This window comes from Aspergillus fijiensis (assembly GCF_003184825.1).
Source record: "Aspergillus fijiensis CBS 313.89 unplaced genomic scaffold BO72scaffold_43, whole genome shotgun sequence".
NCBI classification, from domain to species: Eukaryota; Fungi; Ascomycota; class Eurotiomycetes; order Eurotiales; family Aspergillaceae; genus Aspergillus; species Aspergillus fijiensis.
In genome coordinates this window covers 192,420-209,084 of record NW_024469019.1, presented here as the reverse complement: position 1 = coordinate 209,084, position 16,665 = coordinate 192,420, and the positions used below count along the sequence as shown (strand labels likewise).

Below are 16,665 nucleotides of genomic sequence, written 5' to 3'. Positions count from 1 at the left end.
GCTATGATTCAGAAGGCCGAGCGGGCTTTGAAGCGTCCATGTTCTCGGCCGTCCAAGCGAAAATCTCGCGTGCTCTTCCATGGCCGTCCGGAATCTTGTCATCCACGGATATGTCCGCCTGGTGATACTCACTAATAGCACTCCGTCCTTTCCAAATATGCGGTAGCACCTCCTGTCCACGTTAGCAATGCAGGTGGTAACTACATGCTATTAGCGGCTGTACCCAATGTTGAACCAAAGCAGTAGCACGACATGGGGGAGGGGCAGAAGTACGTCCGTAATCAGCGCTAGTCCCGTCGGCGAAAGTCTTTCAAGTCCTGTGCACGGCCGCGCCAAGGGACAATGTTCTTAGCGGGTGCCCCGGCGGGTCTAGATTAAAGATCATCGAGACAGCTGCGGCGGCGGTTCCTCCGATCAGTTCGTCGTTCCCTTTAAGCTGTCAGCCTAGAATAGATTGCCATTGCGGTTTAAAGTGTGTTCGTTGTGTAAGATGATTGCGATCGACGCGGGGCTAGTCTGCCTAATGAGTGCGTCTAGAGACCATGTTTCCTCACGGTTAGTGATATCTTCATGGCTCTCAGGACGAGCTACGCACAGAGCAAGTGTTTATTTTATGGAAAAATGATGGTTTTTTTTTTTTTTCAAAAGGTTCGCATCAGCTTCACGGGTTGATCATTTGTTGATTATCTGTCTCTTAATCGAGAGATCCGAAGACAGCTTCGGTCAAGTCGTCCTATCCTACAGTGGTAGGCATAACTAGGGAAAGACTTGTGGCTTGAGTTGCATTTCGGGGAGGCCGTTGGGCTTAGTGTTAGACGGATTCAGGGGAATAGAGATGACTCAAAAAAGAGAGGACTTGCTGGCTGGCTGAAAGCTAATGCATGTCTGGGATTCATCCTAGACGGTCTAGGATAGACAAAGACCGAGACCATCAGCTCTTCAGGATGCGCTGACTGTGGTAACTTGTCGCTCCTTTTTTGAGGGGAAGGGTAAGTTTCTCCAGAGCGGAAGGTGAAAATGATGGGGATAAAACAAGCGAATAGTTTAGCAGGGTCTGAATTCCCCCAGAGACTTGCAAGGAGTAGCATATATGGAATGAGCGAAGCCGTACGAAGTGTTGGAGAGTTTGTAGTAGTGAGAGAACTTGTCTCTAGGGAGGGGGGCCGAGATGGACTCAAATCTGACAATCTGACACTCCGACCGTTCCTGCCTATTTTTACACAATAACACCAACACCACCACCACCACCATCCTCTCCCCAGCCAGCCATCACTGAGTCTAACGCAAGAAACAAATCAGTCAATACATACTAATCAATCTGAAAGTGTCATAAGACCTCATAGGTTAACTGTCCTTTCAAAAGATCCGTGCCTGAAACAGTCCATCGTATCGGCCGGAAAATTCGCAGCGATACGAGCGCAACACCTGAGCTGCAGCATATTTCGAAAACGTATTTCGAAAGGCAAAAGAAGGCAAAAAGAGGGGGCGAAGGTCGGATTGAACAAGAGAGCTGAGAGGAAACATAAGAGAACCCCTTCGCCAATCATGATCGGCGCGGGATTGGGGTTATGGCCAGACCCCTTCATAGCAACATCGGGCGCGCTTCTACTATGCTAAATCTATCATCGCACATGTGGAGTAATTCGCGCATGACAGCAACACTGGGTATGCCGAACCTTTCCAGTCCATTGCTCGCTAAGTCTCGACTATGCGACCAACGTGCTATTGATGACTGCCATTGCGTGGGCAATGCAAGAAGTATCTACCCGTGACACCCCAGCGTTGTCTGCCGCGTGCGCCAACGATAACATGGGTTGGTTTTCCTCGAATCTAGTATGGTAACCGATCGTGATCGCATAGTACTCATTCGAGGACTTATTTTGAGAGCATGGCTCAGAATCTAGCTTAGGAGTTACGCGCATGTTCGTGCAATGCGCATCAAACTACTTCCTACGTTCTCAATTGTGATTCTCGTCTATATCTCCATCGCCATCAAATATCTCTTCTCTCTGACTCACTGGTGTGGAATATCCTGTTCGATCGACGAGCGAGATGATTCAACCTGACAAATTCCGACGTGCGCAGCCAGCGCTCACTTGTTTACTTTCGCACGGCGTAATGGCCGGGTACGCCGCGTCCTTTGTAGCTGACAGATCTAATTTGACTAGCTGCCATCCAATGTCGCAAATCAGACCCGATCCTATCCGCGCCAATCACGGCAGCTGTTCTCCGGTTTACAATTGCCCACGCTATGCGCGATCGCGAAGAGCACGCACTACACACATGAACTGATCTGGACAATGATATCCTTGGTCTGGACGGCTTTGGGGAAATCCGCTGGAGAAAGTCGCGATGGATAACCTATGCGAAGAAGTGGTATCTTTCACCGATCTACATCTATCACCTTTCTTATGTGTATTTACCGGTTGGACGACGAGATTGTCCACTTTGATCTAATGGAATGGCGCTACTTGGGTTCAATGCTCGCTAGAGGTTGTCGCAGAGAGTTGCCTCTCCGTCATATGCGCCGATAACATCGCCTCGACGCGCGCACCCGGGCGACCGCGAATCTTGCCCCGCGGTCGGCGCCGTTCCGATTCCCGTACCAACCACTTTACGTTCGAGACGCGCTTCGGTACAGCCACTTTTCGGACCACAAAGTAAGACCTTGACGCTGAAGGTTTTGAAGGGTTACTTTATAAGTGGTCCCGTTCTTTTTTGAATTCAAGGGAAGGTGTATGGGGCAATTACTACAGCCGTGACCACCCTGCAAACAATCTTTGCACACTTGGAGAAAATCCCGAGGTGTCTGACAGTGGCATCATGAAGGAGCGACTGATGGTTTGAAACAGAACCATCTTGAGATAGGGCTGATTCCTCTGCCAATCAGCTCAAATAGCGACCCTGATGTGTGGCTGGCATATATCACAAAGATCTGTGCCTAGTAGACCTCTCAAGCTGGCCGTCGTCGTTGTCACTTCAAATTGTTTGGCAGAGCATTCCCCGTTCGACGAGGTCAGCCCCTCCACGCGACCGTCGTTTCGGAACTTGCGTTGGTCGCATATTGGAGCAAAACATGTTTGAATTGTCATCTATGGTACTGGGTACAACGACACAAAACAAAGACTGAACATTGACATAACAACAATCAGGCCAGCCCCACTTCATTGCGCCTTCTTGGCCTCTCCGATGAATTCCAGTCCCTCCAGACTCCCAAACTTGGCAAACCAGAGGTCCTGCAAATAATTGTCCCGCGGCACCCACGGCCCCTGATCTGCAGTTTTGGGCAGATTCTCCGCCGCACGCACCACATACGTCGAATTAAGGTTCATCAGCGGCTTCTGCTGCAAATTCTGGGCCTCGTCAGAGCGCAACCGCGGCACAGCGGCAGCCTGTCCACGGGTGTCCAGTTCGCGCAGGAAGCGACACAGGAAGCGGGCAGTCGCATCAGCGCCGAGTGTCCATGAAGCGTTGGTATAGCCTAGAACGAAAGCAGCATTGGGGATATCCTGCATCATAATACCACGCCAGAGGAACTTCTGAGATAGGTGCTGTGGAATACCGTCTACCGTGATGGAGGCTCCGCCCGCTACCTGCAGACGCAGTCCTGTTGCAGTGACAATAATGTCAGCATCAAGGGTGTTTCCCGAGTCGAGCTGAATCCCCGTTGCGGTAACGCTCTTGATGGTGTCGGTCCGAACGTCGGCCACACCGTGATGCAACGCTTTGAAGAAGTCCCCATCGGGGCAGACACACAACCTTTGGTCCCAGGGATTGTAACGCGGCACAAAATGTGGTGCCAGTGACACCGCCTTCGGTAGCTGTTGACTGACTTGCACACGGAGGATGGCACGCGCCACTGTTGGGCAAGCCTGGCAGAAAAGGAAAAAGAACCGCGCGGTGAACAGCCAGAGTATGCGCTGCAGTTGGCGAAACCAGGCAGTCGGCAGGATGTACCGCAGTGGTGAGCGTTGACGATTGGGTAAGGACAGAATGTAAGTTGGACTGCGTTGCAACATGGTCACTCGCGCCGCCTTTTCGGCCATCTTGGGGAGCAATGTGATGGCCGTTGCGCCGCTGCCAATGATGACAACGCGCTTATCGCTATAGTCAAGGTCCTCGGGCCAGAACTGCGGGTGAATTATTTGGCCATTGAATTGAGTCAAGTTGGGAATGTCCGCCTGCAGAGGCTGCTGGTAATCGTAGTAGCCAGTGCCGAAAATGATGAACCGCGCCGACATCGACTGGGAGCGGCCTGCATGCTCGACAGCCAACGACCAGCGTTTCTCTGAAGAGGACCAGTCGGCGCCCAGCAGACGATGCTGATACCGGATGCGCCGGTCTATACCCTTGCTGGCGGTAGCCCGGTGAAGATACTCGATGATGGACGAGCCCTCAGCGATCGGGTTGTCCTGGTCCCAAGGATACCATGCAAAACCAAAGGTAAAAAGATCCGAATCGGAGCGGATACCAGGATACTTGAAGAGATCCCAGGTTCCTCCGAGCTGGTCGCGTGCTTCAAGAATGGCATAGCGATAGCGAGGGAAATGCGACTGCAGGCGGTATGCGGCGTTGATGCCTGATATGCCCGCGCCGATGATGAGGACATCAAACTTTTCTTCCATGGTGATGTGATAGGAAGTGTAGGAGGTGTGCGAGAAGAATGAACGACATTGAGCCGGTTGAAGAGACAGGATTATATCGATTCTGAATCGACTCACATGGCCTCGGTCAATGGATGATTTTTTGGTGTTCGTCCGAGGTTGAGGCCAAAATGCGGCCAATTTTGGGTTTTTAGCTCAACGCCGAAATCTCAACTTCAGGGCGTTTGGTTCATCCTTGCTCAAAATGGCAACAGTTGCGATCCCGCTCACATGTCGACTCCATTTCGGTCCCTCTTTCCTGCAAGTCGGGCATTTGTTGATAATCTTTCTCCTATCACATATATTCCCCATGTTGCACACATTGTTCTGCACAGGCTACCTTTGTGTGACCTGGCCACAATGACAGCTCTCTCTTTGTTCCAGAAACTCGACTGTCTGCCTGCTCTCGCGGCGCTTATTGGTACTATCCTCTGGGCTTTGGTGACCAGTCCCTGGCGAACCCATCATTATCCTTCAACTCTGCTGTTACACGTGGGTTATGCAGCCATGCGCAAAGCTACATCACGCTTCTCAGTGGCCCAGCTGCAGTATGCTTCTGCGTTCTCCTCTATTCATTAGGGGACTAGCTTGGCTGACGGCGAGCGGCTTAGATATCTGCTTCCTACCACAGAATCCATCTATAAGCGCTTCATGCGCCGCCATCATCTGCCCTCGAAGACTGTGGATCTTGGCGAAGGTGCCCTGGGACACTGGCTGGGGGACTATGAGCATGCTGAGCGTGTCATGATCTGGTATCACGGTATGTGCGCCTCGTCCCACCAAGTAAAACCGGGTCCTCATGGTATTCTAGGAGGTGGTTTCGCCCTTCCGGCCAACGACGGCTATTTTCATTTCTTCACTCAACTACTCGCGGATACTCAATCTAGGCCGAAACCCAAATCACTTGCGATCTTTACCCTCACCTATACCCTCGCCCCTCAAGCGACTTATCCCACCCAGATCCGCCAAGCCCTTTCAGCACTGCGATACATCCTCCAGGAAACCAACCGCTCTGCGTCGCAGATCCTCCTCGGCGGTGATTCCGCCGGCGGGAATCTCGTCGGGGCGGTCCTCGCGCACATGACCCATCCCCATCCCGATCTTCCACCTCTCTCTTTGTCCGCCGGGCCGGACCACAAAATCCGCGGCGCCATCATGATCGCGCCCTGGACGAGTCTTGACCAGACTATCTTACCCAAGGATATTGTTGCCTCGATTGAACTGGACGAGTCAAAAATCGACTCTCGGGGCGATATCATCACCCCGGCCGTTGGCGGGCCATGGGCTAAGGCGTACATGGGTACTGGCAAACATGACTACTACACCGATCTCTCGACGGCCCCAACCGACTGGCTGGCGTCTTTCCCTGTGGAGAAGGTATTGGTCTGTGCTGGGGAGAGGGAGATCATTCTGCCTTTCATTACTGCATTCGCCAGGAACTTGCAGGAAGGGCTTGGGCCGGATAAGGTGGAGTTGTGCGTGGGTGAGGGTGAAGGTCATGTGGCGCCGATCTATAATCTGGCGCTGGGCGAGTGGGGTGAGACGGTCCAAGGGAGGAGGGTGAAGGGGTGGTTGGCAGAGGTCCTGTAACCGTACTAACGATGTGGCTGCAGCAAGGGCCTTGTCAGTCATTTGATATGGTCATTTTTAGACAACGTATTACATTAATTATATGAGTATTTCTCGGTCATTGCGGAATCTCGGATCTCGGGAAAGCCTGTCGTAGTGATGATGATGATGCGGGGTGAGGTTGCAGATCAGTTGTGCTGTTTTTTAGCGTCGCGTGGAATAAAAACTGCTTACTAAGCGGTTTAGTCACGTGATTTCTACACAATCTCTTATTTAAACTGATTTAAAATTTTATTTTATATTATCTTTTTTATATTTTTTATATATTACTACTACTACTACCAATTACTTTTTTTTTATATTCTTAATTATAGTGTAAATACTTAAGAATATAAGTATTATTACTTATTAAATACTTATTTATTATTTATATTATTTTTTATAATTTTAAAATAATTTTGAAATAAAAGTTTAATAAAAAACTAATAAAATTTTAATAAAATAGTTATAGTACTAATAGTATCTGTATAAGATTAAAACTGGATACTTAAAATTATTGGAATATAATAAAGTAAATATTTAAATACTTTCTAACTATTTATTAAATAATTATTAACTACTTAAAATACCGCCGGAAAAATTATTATTAATTATAAAAAAATTTTCTATTACTATTCTAACTATAGTAAAAATAAAATAAATACTTTCTAACTATTTATTAAATATTTTATTAATTATTTTATAACTACTTTAGAAGTATTTTTTAAGTACTAATAATCTTAAGTTTTATATATACTTTTATAAAAGCCTAGATATAAATAAGAAAAATAAGAAAAACTATATAAACTAAAAGATTATAAATAAAACAGCTAATAAATATTTATTAAATATTTTAAAAAATATTTATTAACTATTTTTTAACTATTTAGATTAATATAAAGAATTTTTTAATAGCAAAAAATCTAAATAAATTCTAAATAATAATAATAAGATTAAAATTACTAGTTTTATAACTATTTTAACTGCTGGTTTAACTGCTGGTTCTTCTACTAAAAAATAGAAATTTAAATATATTTCTAGTTATTTTTTACTTTTCTTAAATAAAGCTAATAAAATAAGTTTTAACTATTTATTAACTACTTAATAAATACTTACTAACTATTTAGCTTTATTTTTTAAATATATATCGATTTATTTTTTAGCTTAAAAATACTATATCTTACAAAAATTATAATAATAAGAAAAATTAATATTATAATATTTAGAAATATATTAATTTTATACTATTTAATTATAAAGATTTATATTTTATTACTACTAATAGTACTACTAAAAATAATAATAATATTAATATAATTTAATTATTTTAAAAATATTTAATAAATACTTACCAGCTGCTTTAAAACTATAAAAAAATTTAATTTAGAATATATATCTAGCTGGTATAAAAATATTTTAATAATTAAAAACTACTTTTTAAGTATTTAAAAAAATATAAATTTAGAATATATAAAGATAATTAAAAAAGTAAATATTATATATACTAGATTTTAAGTATTTATATATATTATAATCCAGAAGTATATAATAAGTAGAAAAAATTAAAATTTTAAAATAAATATTTATAAAGTAGTTAAAAAATACTTAAATAATAATTAAATCTAAAATTTCTTAATTAATACTTCTAAAATATCTCTTTTTTATATTATTTCTAAAAAACCCGGTAATATAAGATTATTAGATATTTTTAAAAAATTTAGAAACTGCTTAAAAACTACTTAAAAATTATTTAAAAATTAGTTAATTTAGACTTCCGTAAATACTAATATTATTTATATAAATTAAGTTTTTATTTTTTATTTTATAAAGTTTTTTTATATATTTTTTTATTTTTTAATCTTATTATTTTATTTATTAATTTTAGTTTAAAGTTTTTAAATCTTAAACTTTTAATATCTTTATTTTAAATTAAAAAGATTAGTTAAAATAGTTTAATACAGACTTTTATAAAATAAAATAATTAATCTAAATAATCAGTAAGTATTTATAAAGTATTTTTAAAATATTTAAAATAATTAAAAGTTATATACTAAGTCTTATTAATCTAAAAAAATATTTTAGAAAATAACTATATTATAACTCTTCTAAAAGTAAAATCTAAAAAAGTAGAAAAACTAGATTTTTTAGAATTTTAACTTAATATTATAGAATAGATTTTTTTATATCTATCTAAAATATAATTAGTTTTTAAGTACTTATTAAATATTTATTAAGTATTTACTGCTTTCTAAGTTTAATCGATGTAGATATGTAGTAAAGACGAAGTTCATATATAAGTAAGTTGATTATTACTAAGAATAAAGAACCAGACATTCGGCTAACCAAAATTCTACCGCTATAGACGGTAACAAAAGCAGCCAGAAACAGATTAATAAAATATCGCTATATATAATATATACTATAAATACCGGTTTTTAAAACTAATATCCTCGGAAGTTATATATATAAAATAAATCGATTTTATTAATAAATAAAAATATATTATAATCTAAAAGTATAAAGATGCTTTAATAAAAGAATATAAAGCACGAAATACCAAATATAAAAAAAATATAAAGATATAAAATTATAATAGTATAAAATATAGAATATAGATATTTAAAAAATATAAATATATAAAAATAAAAAGATATAAAAAAAATATTCGGTATATTACAAGCAGTAGAAAAAATAATAAAAAAAAAATAAAAAATAAATAATATAAAATAACTATTAATAATTTTCGAGCTTTTTAAATAATTTATTTATAGTAATATTAGATATATAAATCTATATATTATTTTTAAAACTGTATCCAAGCCAGTAAATAAAATATTATATAACTAAAATATAATATCAATTATAATAGATAGTATATTTATTAAGACTTTTTAATATCTTTTAACAGTTTTTATTAAAAAAGTATTTATTAATAATATAAAGTGGTTTAGTAAAAGTTTGATTATATAAATCTTTACTAATAGAAGTAGATTTAAGCTGTATTATAAATATAATAAAATAAATATACTATAAGTTAAATAAACAGAAATAATATATATAGCAGCCGATAATCTTAATAACTAAAAAAAAACTAGTATACTATTATAAAAACTTTTTTTTAGTTTAGTCGAATATAGCAGATAAGATATATTTTTTATAAAGATATAAATATATATTATTATTAGAAATAAAATATATAAATTTATAATTAATATTATATATTTTTTTTATATAAATCAATATATACTTTAATATTTCTTCAGTATTAAATTAAAATATAAAATCTTAGATATTTTTAATAATATAAATATAAGCGTTTTTTAATATATAAAAAAAATAATCTTAAAATTATTTTATATAAAATAATAATTTTAACAGTATTTAGATATAATATATTAATATTTTTAAATATAATATTTTTTGAAATAGTATCGGGGTCTTTCGGAATAGATATAATATCTTTTAAAATAATTAGATTAATATAAAAAATATTAAAATATTTAGCTTAATATAATATACTTTTAATAAAAGACTAGGAGTATTTTAAAAATATATTATATATAGAATAGTATAATAACTAACCGATAATTATAAATAAAAAAAATTAATTATAATAATAATATTAAAAAGTATAAAAATCTAATTTTAGATATTTTAGATAGTTTTATAATATATTATAATTTTTATAGTCTGGATTATATACTCGAACTAACTGTTAGTCTAAGAATATACTATAATAAAATAAAACTAATAATATTTTATATATATAAATAGTTTTTTCTAAAATCCTAATATAAAATAAGAATTATGGTTAGATATAAAATAATATAATATATTCTAATTATAGGATTATATATAATTAATAAGAATAATATTTTACTATTAGAATATTTATATTAATTTTCTGAATAATAAACTAATATATTTTATAAATTTATCGATAATTATAAATAATTAGTTATATAAAAACGCGAATAATAAAAATAAAATAGAAGATAATATAATAATAAAGTCTATAATTATAGTCTAAAACAGTAAGATAAAAGCAGAAATTAATTATAATTAACTATAAAATTAATATTTATAAAAATAGTTATTTAAATATATAGATACTTAAAAATATAATTATTTAAAAACTTATAAATTTAGTAAATAATAAGACTGTTTAATTTAGTTATATACTTAGTAAGATTTTAATAGTTATATTTATTATAAACAGTATAAAAAACTTTAGATATAATTAAATATAAAAAATATAGCTAGAATTTTTTAAAAATAATATTATTATTTTTAATATTACTTTTAGATACGTCGAATATAATAGATCTATTAAAATTATAAATAATATACTTTATTATAAATAAAAGATTATTATCTATAAAATAAGATAATAAAATATCTAGATTAGATTAAAATACTATAATAATTTTGAAAATATAAGTATTAGAAATATATTTATCTTAAATATAATATATAAAAAATTAATTAAGCTCGAAAATATAAGTAATATAGAATATAAAAAATTTAATAGATATAAATATAGATATTTTTTAATAAAATAACCGAATAGTAAATATAAAAAATAAGTATATAAAAAATATAAATATATTAATTAAAATATTTTTAAGATTATTCTTAACGGTATATAAAATATTTATAATAATATTTAAAATTTTAAAATAGTAAAATATAAGCAGTTTATATTACTATATATATTATAATATATAAATAAAATATAGATTTAAATATTTAATAATAATAATATTAAATATAGTCTATTTAAAAATAGTAATAATACTTAAATAGTCGGTATAAATAATAATAAAAAAACTAGAAAATATAGTTTATATAAAATAATACAGTTTATATAATATTTATATAAAGTAGAATATTTTAAATTTAATAGACTAATAATTATACTTAACAAAAATTAAAATATAAAATAAAAAAAAATAGGCTGTATATATATATATAAAAATAGTTTGTTTAAATTAGTATATTTAAAACTATTAATATTATTAATATAATATATTATAACTTTATAATTATTTTAGTAAATATTAAGATTAATATATATTTAATATTTTAGATTATAATATACTAATATCTTTAGATTAGTAAATTTATTTTTTAATATTTTAAATATTTAATATCTTTTATTAGTAGAAATAAATATAGTATAAATAATATAATCTTAATAACTACTAGAATAATCTTTTGATAAAAGTATTTTTCAGTTTTATAAATATAATATCTTTTAAAAATAATAAAAAATATAATAATAAAACCAACTAGTTAATTCTAAAAAATAGTTAAGCTTAATAAGATTTATAGAGAATTATAGATTATAAATTACTTATAATTTATTTTTAGAAATATTAAGATTAAAAATATTTATTTTCTGTTCTAAAAACATAATAGATAAAAAACCGATAAATATTTTAAATAGTTTAAGTTTAAGATTTAATTGTTTCAAATATCTGAATATAAGATTAAAATACTTAATATACTTATTAAAAATATAGAATATAATAATTATATTATTAATATAAATATAACAGAATTCTTTAAACTCGGTAAGATTAAGATTTATCTATCTTTATATATAGAAAATAGAATTAATAAATTCTATAATATATATATAAAAGATTTTTTAATTATAATATATAATAACAGTAAAATAATTATAATAATTTTTAACTATCAGCTACTAGTAGAAATAGTATATAATATTTAGAATAGTAATATATTTATAATTTAAAAATATTTTAAAAATTTTATTCTAAATAAAAATAAAATAATAGTTAGATTTAATTTTATAATTAATACTGTATAAATTAATAATAGTATGTTTTTTAGATTTACTATTTATAGTATATCAGATAATAAATACTAAATATAATAATAAAATATATATTTTTATATATAATATTTTTCCGGCAGTATATAAAAAATTAAAAATAATATTAATTATTTTTTAATTATACTAAAAAATATAATATATATAAGCTTTTAATATATAGTTTTTCTATTCTTTTTTTAATAATATTTATATTTATTAGTCTTCGGAAATATCAGCTATACTAATATTAGAATTATTCAGAAATATTTAAATATTATAAAATATTAGTACTTTTTTAAAATAGTAAATAATATTAAAATTATTATTATTATAAACAGTTATATTATTAGCAAGTTTAGTAATCTTAATATTTAAAATAATAGATATATTAATATAAATAGATTAAAATAGTTTTAAATATTCTTCTTAATTTTTAAAAGATTAAATTAGTCGAGCTAGATATTTATCTTAAAATATTATTTTAGAAATAGACTATTTATTAGACAGATCGAAAGCATATACTAAGATTTTTAAAATATAATAATAATATAATTTATTAGATATATTATTATTTTTTAAATACAAAAAATAATTAATAAAAATAACTAAATATTTTAATTTAATAATATAATTTTTAATATAATATATAGTAATAAAATTATTATTAATTAAGATACTAATATAAACGCGATATCTAATTATTATAAATAATAAAATCTTATTAATAGTTTTAATAAATAAGAAAGATATATTAACTAAATAAATATATATAAATATACTAATATTATCTTTTAATATAAAAATATAATTAGTATTAATAAGATTAGTATAAATCTTAATAGATATATTAATATAATTTTATATAATCTATATCTTAATAAAAAATATAAAATTATAATATATATAAATAATAATAATCTGTTTCTTAATATTTAGAATAATATTTTTATAATTTATTATATTAAAGCTAATTAGTAGATTTAGATATATATTTTTTATTAGATATATTTTAATAGTAATTATAATATATAATAGTTAATTATAGAAACAGACCAGCTTACTATTTTATAATTAGTAAGAAATATATATTTTAAATATAGTATATATAATAGAATTATAATTAGAATTAATACTAATAATATAAATAAAGACTTTAGTAGAAAGTATTAAGATTTTAAGAAAGTAATTAAAATTAATATTAATAAAAGTTATACTGTAGTTAATATTAATATAAATAAATATATACTTTTTAGTAATATTAAGTTTTATTATTATAGTTATAGAATATTATATATAAAATAATAACTTATTAGAATCTAATATAGTTTTAATATTTTAAAAATAAATAAATTTAATAATATTATTAGTAAAATTAACAAAAATAATCTACTTTATAGATATAATATTTAAAAAGATCTTATTATAAAATATAAGATATTTATATAACTTATTCTTAGATATAAATAATATATTATAATTATAGTATAAAATAAACAGTTTATTTTAAATAATTTAAAAATAAATATTTTAAAAAGAAAAAATAGTATAAATAAAAAATAAAGAAATATTTTATATAAGAATAAATATAGTATTATTATTTTTAGTAATATATATATTAGTATATTTATTATTAGTATTAGTATAGTCTTTATAATGTATTTTTTTTAAATTAATTATAATTATATTCTTCGATATTACCGATATAGTCGGTATAGTTTTTCTACAGTTTATCTAAAAAAGCTTATATATAAAGATTTTTAAAGTATTAAATATCTTAAAAATTATTATAAAAATAATATATTTTTTTAATAGATATAGAAGAATTAATTATAATAATTTATATATATACTAATTTTAGTTATTATCTTTTTAAAATAATTATAGTATTATATTCTAAAATTAGTATTAATAACTATTTTAATTCTATTTATAATTCTAATTATTTTAATTATTATTTTAGTTCTAGAAATAGTAATTATCTTACTAATTATTTATATTTACTATAAATAATTAGTTTTAACCGGAATAGAACTGCTAAAACTAATTGTTCTACTGAAATTATTATTAAGATTATTATTAATTCTAATTCTAGTCTTAATTTTACTAGTTTAAATTTTAGTTCTAATAATTTTAGAATTTTTAATTATTTTTATAGCTACTGCGGTTATTCCTAAAATTATATTTTTTATTAGTATAATATTAATTATTTTAGTTTTAGGAATCTTAGTATTCTTAACTATAAAAATTATAATTTTTATAAAAAATATTATTATATTTATTCTTATTTTTAATAATTTAAATAAAAGCTTTTTAATTATACTACTATTTATTAAATTTTTTAAGAAACTAACCGACTGTTATATTTTATATAAAATAATATAACTGGATATATAAATATAGATTAAAATAATTCTAAATATAAATTAATTAGTTAAAAGAATTATTTATATAAATAGTACAGATATAATAAATTATTTTTTAAATAAACTAACTGATATTCTTACCGGCTTGAATATTATTTATAATATAGAATAAACTATTTAACTTTATTTATAACTATATATAAACTCGGTTTAAAATATTTTAATAATTTAGTAATTTATTTATTTTTAAGATTAATACTAGTAATTAAATACTTCTTGTACTTATTAAAACTAATAATATACTATATTAAAATAGTTCTATATATATAGACTTAAAAATTTAACTTTATAATATTTTTATTATAGTATTATATAATATTTTTAATATAGTTAATATAAATATTAATATTTTTATAATATATATTATAACTAATTTACTTTATAGTATTATTATTAGATATATTAGAATAAAAGAAATTAATATCTTCGGACTTAAGATTCTTAATATATATTATCTTAAATTAAAGTATATCTTTATTAGAATTATTTTTATTATTATTTTTATTTTTCGAATAAGATAATTACTTTTAAAATTAATATTTTTAAAATCGGCGTCTTCGGAATCTATATTTTAAATAACTATATTTTGATTTTTTATTATTAGTAAGTTTATTTATATAATTATTTATAGCTTCGAAGTATTTAAGAATATTAATTATAATATTTTTAAAATATTCTATATTAGAATTAGATTTATTTTTAATTATATTAATTAAAATATTATTAATAAAAGTACTGCTATCGGTAGATCTACCGCTGGATTCTACTATAATATTAAATATATTAATATATTTTGATTTTTATTTTAACAGAAATAAAAATTAAGATATTTAAATAGATAAAAAACAAGAAAATAAATTTAATAGTAGATACTTAAATAATAAATATTTAGATAAAAAAATAAAAAATTAAAGATATTTAAATAAAATATACTCGAATAATTATATTAGTAAAGTAAATTATAACTCTTAATTAAATATTAATAATAAAAATTTACTAAATATAAAAGAATACTAGATAGTAAAATAATATATATTAATTTAGCCGGCGGCCTAGAATATAAAAATAAAAAATAAAAAATAAAAATAAATAAATATATTAATTATATAAAATCTAGATATAATAATTTAGAAATATATTAAAATATATAAAGTATTATAAAAATATTAAAATTAGTTTTTAGAAATTTGGATATAATAATTTTCGGTTATTTAATAAATATAATATTTTTAGATTTAATATTTTCGGTATTAGTGCTTCTAGATAATATATCTAATATTAAAAGATTTTTAATAATTAAAAATAGTATAAAAATAATTGATATAGTCGATATAAAAAATATAAAAGTAGATTTAGATATAAAAATAAATAAAGATTTTAGAATAAAAATTTAAAATATAAATTAAGATATTAAAATTAATATATAAGATTATATACAGCTAAATAGTCGAACCGGTTTAATATAATTATTAAAAACTTTTTAAATATTTAGACCAGTTAACTATTTAATATATATAAATAAGATTAAAATAGATTTAATTTAAATAAGAAATTAAATAATATTTTTATATATAATATTTTTATTAATATTTTAAGTAAAAGAATATATTTAATTTTTTTAAAAAGCAGAAGGATTTATAACAGATAAAATATAATATATTTATTAAAGTATATTAATATTAAAATATAAATATAAAAGACTTTCTAAGTAAATATAAAACTAGATAATTTAATATTCTAGTTTTAATATATAAACGTTAAAATTATTATAAGAAATTAAAATAATAATATATAAAAATAATTAGATCGGAATATATAAATAAAAGAATAATTAAACAGTCTAGAATATAAAAATAAGAAATAAATAATACAAAAAAGATATAATATAAAGATATAAAACAGATTAATTTAATAAAACCAAAATATATATAAATTAGATAATCGATTTAGTAAATTAAAGTAAGAATTAAGAAGTTAAATAATTTATAATAAAAAATAAAAAAAACAGATATAATAAGTAGAACACAAAAATCTTATAATCAGCAGATATATAATATTAAAAAATTAATATAGCAAGTCTAAAAATTAATAAAACAGAAAAACAATATAAAAAATTTAGAATATAATAAATAAACCGGTATAGATCTTA

The 16,665-nt window shown here is 27.4% G+C and overlaps 3 protein-coding genes across 3 annotated transcripts; 2 read left to right on the top strand and 1 right to left on the bottom strand.

Moving 5' to 3' along the window:
- Window positions 1-1,626: 1,626 nt before the first annotated feature.
- BO72DRAFT_188462 (uncharacterized protein) lies at window positions 1,627-2,241 on the top strand. The gene is made up of 3 exons (XM_040939516.1): window positions 1,627-1,833; window positions 1,905-2,020; window positions 2,086-2,241. Exons 1-3 carry the CDS (start codon window positions 1,729-1,731, stop codon window positions 2,117-2,119), a joined length of 255 nt encoding a protein of 84 aa, XP_040798956.1. The 5' UTR covers window positions 1,627-1,728; the 3' UTR covers window positions 2,120-2,241.
- Window positions 2,242-3,124: 883 nt separating this feature from the next.
- BO72DRAFT_188387 (flavin-containing monooxygenase) lies at window positions 3,125-4,750 on the bottom strand. The gene has a single exon (XM_040939515.1). The coding sequence runs from the start codon at window positions 4,623-4,625 to the stop codon at window positions 3,165-3,167; it is 1,461 nt and encodes a 486-aa protein (XP_040798955.1). The 5' UTR covers window positions 4,626-4,750; the 3' UTR covers window positions 3,125-3,164.
- Window positions 4,751-5,003: 253 nt separating this feature from the next.
- Window positions 5,004-6,233, top strand: BO72DRAFT_460845 (lipase/thioesterase family protein; the record flags this gene model as incomplete). The annotated part of the gene is made up of 3 exons (XM_040946487.1): window positions 5,004-5,191; window positions 5,255-5,403; window positions 5,455-6,233. 3 exons carry the CDS (start codon window positions 5,004-5,006, stop codon window positions 6,231-6,233), a joined length of 1,116 nt encoding a protein of 371 aa, XP_040798954.1.
- Between the last annotated feature and the right edge of the window lie 10,432 nt (window positions 6,234-16,665).

Coding starts and splice junctions, on each gene's coding strand:
- BO72DRAFT_188462 (XM_040939516.1), top strand. CDS start 1,729: ATGACTGCCATTGCGTGGGCAATGCAAGAAGTATCTACCCGTGACACC. Junction 1,834..1,904: donor GTTGGTTTTCCTCGAATCTA/GTATGGTAACCG, acceptor CTCAGAATCTAG/CTTAGGAGTTACGCGCATGT. Junction 2,021..2,085: donor CTCTTCTCTCTGACTCACTG/GTGTGGAATATC, acceptor CGACGTGCGCAG/CCAGCGCTCACTTGTTTACT.
- BO72DRAFT_188387 (XM_040939515.1), bottom strand. CDS start 4,625: ATGGAAGAAAAGTTTGATGTCCTCATCATCGGCGCGGGCATATCAGGC.